At 58.4% G+C, this 7960-nt stretch overlaps 2 protein-coding genes and 1 long non-coding RNA gene across 4 annotated transcripts in view; all 3 read left to right on the top strand.

Moving 5' to 3' along the window:
* LOC127751116 (twitchin-like) overlaps positions 1–561 on the top strand; it is a 9131-nt gene extending 8570 nt beyond the window's left edge. Inside the window, exon 7 of the mRNA XM_052274190.1 lies at positions 551–561. Within this exon, the coding sequence (XP_052130150.1) occupies positions 551–561 (11 nt within the window). The remainder of the gene's footprint in view (positions 1–550) is intronic.
* A 945-nt stretch (positions 562–1506) lies between these two features.
* Positions 1507–5150, top strand: LOC113201826 (uncharacterized). 2 transcript variants are annotated; one of them, XM_052274181.1, is made up of 6 exons: positions 1507–1671; positions 1916–2062; positions 3316–3595; positions 3697–3859; positions 3938–4145; positions 4220–5150. In XM_052274181.1, exons 2-6 carry the CDS (start codon positions 1943–1945, stop codon positions 4481–4483), a joined length of 1035 nt encoding a protein of 344 aa, XP_052130141.1. In that variant the 5' UTR covers positions 1507–1671; positions 1916–1942; the 3' UTR covers positions 4484–5150. The 2 variants fall into 2 exon arrangements, with proteins under 2 accessions (XP_052130141.1, XP_026271541.2); XM_026415756.2 differs by lacking the exon at positions 1916–2062 and having other exon boundaries at positions 1538–1671.
* A 448-nt stretch (positions 5151–5598) lies between these two features.
* Positions 5599–7960, top strand: part of LOC127751112 (uncharacterized) — a 7001-nt gene continuing 4639 nt past the window's right edge. The window contains exon 1 of the long non-coding RNA XR_008011982.1: positions 5599–6645. This is a non-coding gene — a long non-coding RNA (uncharacterized LOC127751112). The remainder of the gene's footprint in view (positions 6646–7960) is intronic.

Here is a 7960-nt window from a genome sequence, read left to right as displayed (position 1 = left end):
GTTTTTCTGCAAACGATGGCGTGCTTTGCAAACGTTGGTGGACCACAGAAAATAATGACAGAAAAATTAGAAAATCGCCTCAGTTCTTCGCCATGGTAGCCGGCGCGAAGCAGACGGTCGTGGTGCGGGCAGCCAGCCAGCCAGCGTCCCGTCTACCATCTCTGCTCGCACTACGCCAGTCCTCCGCACCGGTTCTCAACCGCGACAGAGCCATCTGTGTGTTCGCCGTATTCGCCTCACCTTCGCTTCGCACGCCCTCCTTGTCGCACGCCTCGTGTTGTTTGCCCAAGGACTCAAAACTGAACGCTCATCATTTTTTTATTTTAACGCACGAGAAACGAAACTTGTGAAAGTATTTTCTTTCAAATAAAAAACACACGCCACTCTTCGAAATAAATGTGCGCAGACTCTGTAAAGTCTGCAGGATTTTTATGTTTGGTATAGAGACCAATGATTTTTAATTTAAACAAAACAAAACGGCGTGTTCCACAGCACGCTTACGGTAGCGCCCGAAAAATAAAGCGCATGTAATTATTGTGTTAATTTGCAGTTTTGAATTAATTTGTCGAAGCCAAATAATGCTGTATCATTTTGTGTAACATGTTATGATTCCCATTGTTGTACTAAAATTTAAAAACATGTCTCTTTTTAAACACATTTTTACTGCAAGTCTTGGCACGTTATCATATCTGGAGAATTCATTTATGCTTCATTTTCTTCTTTTTGCATTAATGACTCCTTCAGAAGTGGCTGTAAAAAACTTAATTTTATTTTATGTTTCTGTGGAATGAATAAAATTGATTATTGTCATATAATCCTGTGCCAGCCCTGTTTACATATGCCACCCTTCCCTCCATACGCCGGTAAAGATACAGTTAAGTTCTGACAAGTCAAGTCATTAACATGGCAAAACAAAGTCATTATAAACAAATTTCTGTTAGGACCACCATTCATATTTCAGACAGCTCCAAAAATAAGCACATGTTCGTTTTTATGAGACCTGTGGTTTAAATAAGCTCAAGAGAGCTTTGGTTCAAATGTAACATTTACGGACTGTGGCGCAGCAAAGAAGCGGCGGGCAGTGCAGTGGGTTAAATGCAAATAATGCAGCGCGACAAAGTGCAGCCTTGAGAGCCTCAGAGCAAGTGCAGCCAAGCGAGCCGAGCGCAACAGGCGCGCCCGACGCACGTCAGCCGCACGCGTTTGAAGGGAGCGCGCTCCGGCATCGGGTGGGAGCAGCGCGTCGGGTCGGGCCAGACAGCGGTCGGGCCTGTAGCGCGGGAACCTCGGCGCGGCCGGCGCGAAGGGAGCGGCGGGCGCGGCGCGCCAGGTCCCGGCTCCCGGCCGCGGCGCCCTGCGCTTCACCGCGCCGCATGCCGCACCGCGTCGCGCTGCCTCCTGCCGCGTCGCGTCCCGTGACTGACGTGTCAGGGACGTGTCGTGTCGCTCGCTCCCCGGCCCGTCGCCATGGCAACCGTCTGCGTCTGCCGCCCCCGCCTCCCCGCGCGCCCGGGCCGCCCCCGGCCGCCGGCCACGCCGCTTGCCGCTTGCCTCTCAGTCGCGTCCGTGACGCGTCGCGGACGAGCAGCAGACGCAGGAGGGAGCGCGCTCCACGTCGCCTGCGCCGCCCAGCGCCACCCCAACGCGGCGCCCTGACACGGACAGGCGCGGGTAAGGATGTGCACTAAATACTTTTTTAGATCTCATATTTACCCATATAACGGCCCTGTTCTAATTTGGTTGTGCTCTACAATATCCCAAGTATGCTGTTGTTGCGCAACCTGTTTTTCTTCGTAACGCTTCTTCATGCTTTCTGGCGCTAACATTGTGCTGTTTTGTTCACTGAATGGGATCAGGGTTCTGAAAGGGTCGTGCGAAATAGTTTGCTTAATAGTCATTACCCTATCGATTGCAGCGCACTTAAGAAAACCATGCCGCGAGTATGCGAAGGCATGAAGTTCACATCCTAAGGAGCGGGGTGCACGCACCGGTCCGCCCCTCCCCGCCGCCCCTCCTCGCCCCGCCCGACCCCGCGGCCCGATCAGCTGTGACAGACCCCCGCGTAAGTATGAATGAGCGAACGACGGGCACTGCTCCTCCTCTGCGTCGCCCCGACCCAAGCCCAAGAGCCGGCTTTGCCCGCTGCATGCGCTATTCCTGGTCATTTGTAGAACTGCCGCGGCGAGTGGCGAGTGGCGGTGTCTTAGCCTGGACGAGCACCCTAGGGGTGGGTCCGGCGGATGGACACTCGGCACCGCGCTACGGTTTTGGCTCGGCTCGGCGCAGAGCCCGTCCTGTCCCTCCCCCTGGCCTGGCGCTGCCCTGGCCTCTGGCGCACGCCGGCAGTGACGTCACACCCCGCAGCCACGGCCGCGGCGCTCCGCGGCAGGGGAAGAGGGGGAGGAGGGAGGATAGGGGTGCAATCCGCTCGGGGCTCTGGCGGCCGGGGGCCCGGGGCGGGCGGTACCTACCACCTACCGGGGTTGCTGTCGGTACTCTCTCTTTCCCCGTCTCCTGCCCTCTCTTTATCTTCTCTTCCGCCCGGTCAATACCTGTACTATCAGCGCAGAAATAATTGAACTCCCTCTGATGGCGATATCCCCAAGTAGATAGGGTTCTATTCTTTCCGCGGTGAAAATACCAGGTGGCGCGCACTTTTACTGTTTAACTGTACCGCATACAGGCGTGCGTACTGGTTTGCATATCATCGCTGACCACGGCGCCTTACGGCCCGAGCGATTAGGTAAGGCAACACGCCGGCACTCCTGCCTGCATGTATGTGGCAGAGTACAGTGTAACTATAAAAGTGCGCGTGGTTAGTCACCAGCCACCTGGTATATCGACTTTAGAACCCCTTTCGTCGATAACCAGGTGTTCTGACAATCTCGATATCGCCGATTTCTTGCTTGTCTGCAACATTGTCGTTCACATGCCCTGATCCCGGGCGCGGCCGGGAGTGACTGTGTGGACTGTGTAGGTTGGAATTAAAACCATATCCAGCCTTTACTGCTTAATTTTGCTAACTCGCTTGAGGTCTGCTCTCGCCCCATTTCTCTCCGTGCCCATCCCGCTCTCGCTGCCGCGCGCGCTCTCCCTCCTCCCTCCTCCCTCCTCCTCCTCCTCCTCCTCCACCCGCGCGTCTGTGTTGTCTCCGTCTCTCTCCCGCACGACAAAGGACACACGGCCCTGGCTTGGGTCGCGCCGCTGTTGTGCATTGTTGCTGCGGGTGGCAGGGATACGGACGGCAACACGACGGCACGCTGCTGCAGCACGCCCGGCGCCAACGCCATGTCACTCCAGAGCGACTGCTTCCAGGTCGACGACGGCGGCGCGCCTCCTGACGGCCCCGACGCGGACGCCGCCGCCGCTGCCAACCCCGGCGTCCCTCACAACCCCGCCGCCCTCAAGCCGGCGGGGGCGCCGCGCAAGAGGATGCAGCTGCCCAGGATGAAGGACGACCCCATCACGAACATGGCGTTCGTGGCCAGCGTCAAGCGCTACCCGGTCCTCTACGACTACACGCTGCCGGGCCACTCCAGCCGGGAGCTGCAGGACGAGGCCTGGCACCGCGTGGCGCTCGAGTGCAGCGACACGGGTGAGTCCCGCGGTGCGCGACCGCACTCGACCCTCCTGGACGCGATGTCCGACGCCGTCATCCCTCTGTTTGACGCCTCCTCACTTTCGGTATCCTCATAGTGGGCAACTGCAAGGAGCGGTGGAAGAACCTGCGCGCCAGCCTGTGCCGCCACCTACGGCAGCAGCAGCAGCAGGCGGGTCACGGCCAGGGCCTCCGGCCCAAGAAGCCCTACTACCTCGCCGAGCACATGGACTTCGTGGTGCCTTTCACCAAGACCCGGCCGTGAGTGCCCGCGCTAGGCCCCGCGCCGTACACTTCCCGTGGCCCGTGGCGTTCACTTTTCCCTTTGGCTTCTTCAAGGCCCAGCAACGTGAGCAGCAACGGCCTCCTGGACTCTGGCTTCGACCCCATGGACTACATTGACGAGGTGAAGCACGAGGTGGACGACGACCAGCCCCCTGGGACCTCCGCGGACGGTGACTCGCGTTCCGTGGAGGACGACACCCTCATCCAGAACAGCCTCGGATCGTCCTGGGCAGACCACGGCGACGGACCTGCTGTCCTCCAGGTGAGTGTTGGAGAGTGGAGGAAAGGGAGAGAGGGGTGGGGAGATAGATCACGACACGTGACATCTCTGTGTAGGTGATGGAAGGCACGGTCGGCTCGCTGAACACGTCGCTGAAGAAGCGGAAACGCGACCCCCTGGAGACTTACGCGGACGAGGCGGACCTCAACTTTCTCAAGAGCCTGCTGCCGGACATGGCGCTCATGTCGGCGCGTCAAAAGAACTCGTTCAAGATGGCGGTGCTCACGGCCATCGAGAAGATCGTGTACTCGGCGCCAGCCGACAGCGAGGCGGAGGGGTTCCACGGTGCGCCCCAAGCCACCCAGAGCGACACGTCGTGATCCTGGGGAGTCGCGGCGGCGTTACCGACGTTCCGGCGCTCGCTGACGCGTGGCCGTGGCTCGTAGGACCTTGTGTTCCTCAGGGACATCAAGATAAGACAGTCAGTGCCCGGTGACGCCTTTATCGTAACCAACTACCTCATTGACTCTTTTTCGTCGCCTTTGTTATTTTTTTCGTTTTTATGCGAAACTTGAGACTTGTAATGAGTAGGGTCGCGAAGTAGTCTTAGTTTTATTTTTTATTTTTTAAGAAGTGCTCTGCTACTGCTTGTTTGTTTGTCATTGACGCATGACTTGATAGTGATCTCAAATGTTATTAACTGTCCTCGGAGCGTGTCAACTGGTGTCAGTTTTAAAATGTTCTTTTTGGCAGCGTCACGGTCACCTGCCGATTGGGATGAGGCGGGTGTGTTATGGCCTGCTCTAATGCTTTCCGTCCACTCTTGGGACATGTGATATGTTTGCTCAATGTATGCATTTTGCCATTATAATGCGGGTGCTTGTGTTTGTGCATAAGCGATGTGGTCCGTTTTTGTTTCTCTTTCTTTTCCTTCTCTTTTCTGTCCTAGGCAATTTTATTGTTTTTATCTTGGACCGCGAAATGAATCATTGTTTCATTCGGGCAAACTTTAGATAAGTAATTAATAAAAATTCAGACTGATTGTAAGCCGGCTTGTGACTGAGACTTCCCTTTTAAAGTCCCGGAAAAAGTAGAAGTTTTTACAGGAAAAAAAATGGGGAAAACTGAAAACTTGTTCAGAAAAATTACAAAAAATCTTTCAAACATTCTTGAAAAACTTCCCCAAAATATCATTTTTTTGTAAAATTAAAATCCCTACACTCACCTCGCCGCGGCCATACCTCTCACGTCGCCGTCCCTGTCGGCCGGGAGTATGTCCGGCGGCCGCGGCCCGTGCGCTCGCCGCCGCCAGATGGCGCTCCCCGGCACCTCTCCGCCGTCTTCCGCGTGTCGCGTCGCGAAGTCGCGAACAGAGCCGAGCGTCGCAAACAAAGTGAACAGGTGGTGCTTGCGGCGCGGCCGGCGGCGTGCCCTCCTGGACCTGGACCACGCTCGGCGTGACGACCACCGGCCTCAGGTCAGGAGGACAGTCGCAGCAGGGGCGGGTTTCACGTGCGGCTGACGGGAGACGGGAGGGGGCGATGTTGTTACTAGACGTACCAGGAAAAATAATTTTGACCAGACTGAGGAAAATACAGTAAAATGCAGTGCTTGGATCGAGACGAGAATCCCCTTTTGCCATATTTGAGAAGAACGAGGACAGTTTTGTTTGTAAAAATCCGTATTCTTGGTGTACCGGCAGTATCAGTGCCTTGGGTCAGCGCCTTTGCTCAGTCTGTCTCTCTCGCTGCCCTTTGCATGCAAGTTGGGTGAGCGGGAGAGACGGTGCTGTGCAAAGCGACGCCCGATTGGAAACACAAGTTTGCGGCCCACTTCCTCCGCTCCGATCGTACAAGGTGGGCGGCCAGCGCCGTGGATCGGAGGAGTATACTAGCCCGCCATGCAGGCGTGCGGGCTGGTTGCCTAACAAGCGCCCGGAGTCAAGGAGGCTCCACGCCACGGTTTTAATAGCGGCTGGGAAGCCCGATACAAGACGCAAATAACCCATTTCTGATATGTCCTGTAAATCAAAGCGAAGTCGTAAAGTGGTAAAACAGATGGGTTTCGTGTTGCCATCGCTTCGACGATCACTGCCCACACACACCACACGGAGGACGCGGCGCCGCTGGCGCGCCCTTTGTCTGCGGCGGGGCCTGTGGCGAGGCCTGCGGCGGGGGCCCCCGGGCTGGCGGGGGGCGGTGCGCATAGAGGCCCCCCCGACCAGCACCCTGCGCTCGCCACGCGCAAGCCGCCCCACCCCTCCAGGCGCGCCCGCCCCGACCGCCACCCCCAGTCCGCGGCGGGTGGGCCGGGCCGAGGTCCTGGAGCGGGAGAAGCTTCGCTAGCGCCGCCCCGGCCCGCGAGCACAGCTCGCACAAAGCCCTCCGCTCTCCACTCTGCCGCGCACGTCCGCCCCGCACGCCCGCGCCGCAGCCCAGAGCTCCGCCCGCCCAAGCCGTCGCCAGAGAAGCCTCACCGAGCCCGACCCAGCGAGCCCCTCTGCCCTGCCCAGGACCTCCCGCAGGACGTCCAGGACACTCAGGTACGCGTTTGGGCGGCTCGGCTCGGCCCGTTCACCCACTCGAGCGCGTCCCCCGCGCGACGCATTTGCTCGGGCGGCGCGGCGCGGCGGTGCTGCTGGCGAGCTACGAGGTCGTGGCGTGCGTTCACCCCGGGTGCTCCACATCCAGGAGCACCCGTCCGTCTCCGTAAACCTTTAGAGGTGAATCGCGGTTGAAGGCGGAGGGCAGGACCCGATAATGTGGCGTATGCGAGCGAATGTCGTGATAGGGGTGTAATCAATCGATTGCATTAATGTTATCCTCTCTGAAGGGGTTGTTTGAAAAGCACGTCTTTCTTCATGTATGCGCAGCCAGCTACAGTGCTCCAGTTTTCGCTGCTGATCGTGGATAAATCTAACCACCTAACCAAACCCTGGGTCGCTCACACCGACTCCCCCTCCCCCTCCCCTTCCTTTCCCGCGTCCGTCCTCCAAGCGCCACACTGTGTTGCGCCCCGCCCCGGGCCCCCGGCCCCGGGGGGGTGTGAGCGGGGAAGGGGAGGGTCGCTTTGGAGTTCGGTTGGCGTCATCGCTACCCCCCGCCGTCCCCGCGCACCTCGCCGCCACGGCCGCGTCCGCGACGCCTTTGTCTGCCCCGCGCTCCTGTTTGTATCTCGCTGCAGCACTGGCGGTGCCGAGAGAGACAGAGGGACAAAAGAGAGAGAAAGAGAGGGACAGCATGATAGAAAGAAAAACCAGAGGCGCGAGAGGGATGAAACACTCATTTGTTTCGCCGTCCCTCTTGCTGCAGCTCGGTGACAATGCTTCTGGGCTCCGACGGACGCCCGCGCCCGCACCTACGTTGTGTCGTCGTGTCGACTCTCTGACGGGGCGAAGCTAAGGGAGGCGTAGCGACCTGAGCCGGAGCGAGGAGTGCTAGGGGCGCGGCGGAGGAGGAGGGATGTAAGAGGTGTCCTCTCTCCCGCCCTTTGCTTATACTCGACATCAGCTTCTCCGAGGCCTCGTCGGGCTCGGCCTCGACGCGTGTCGTTCGGTCGTTTGATCTCGTCTCCCGTCGTGTATTAAGTGGACGAGGTGATGATGGGGTCACCTTTGAGCCGGGGCGCGGCATTTGGGATGAAATAGATGTGAAGTATACAGTAGAGAGAGAGGAAATGAACTCTATACGAAACTGCCTCTGATCGCGATGGTGCCGAGGCCTCCGGGTCGATCACGATCACGGCCTGGACCGTGTGGCGGCCCCGTGCAGCAGAGGAGCAGGCCGCCGGGCATTGTGCGCAGTTCACGCTCGGGTTGAACGACCTGATGCAGCGCGGGGGGCCGAGGGGGTGGGGAG

The sequence above is a fragment of the Frankliniella occidentalis genome, unplaced genomic scaffold (genome assembly GCF_000697945.3).
Source record: "Frankliniella occidentalis isolate FOCC.00 unplaced genomic scaffold, Focc_3.1 Scaffold348, whole genome shotgun sequence".
Lineage (NCBI taxonomy): Eukaryota > Metazoa > Arthropoda > Insecta > Thysanoptera > Thripidae > Frankliniella > Frankliniella occidentalis.
Note: the sequence above shows the minus strand (reverse complement) of the source record. Positions and strands in the feature narration are given on the sequence as shown.

Coding starts and splice junctions, on each gene's coding strand:
- LOC113201826 (XM_052274181.1), top strand. CDS start 1,943: ATGCGAAGGCATGAAGTTCACATCCTAAGGAGCGGGGTGCACGCACCG. Junction 3,596..3,696: donor GCTCGAGTGCAGCGACACGG/GTGAGTCCCGCG, acceptor GTATCCTCATAG/TGGGCAACTGCAAGGAGCGG. Junction 4,146..4,219: donor ACGGACCTGCTGTCCTCCAG/GTGAGTGTTGGA, acceptor ATCTCTGTGTAG/GTGATGGAAGGCACGGTCGG.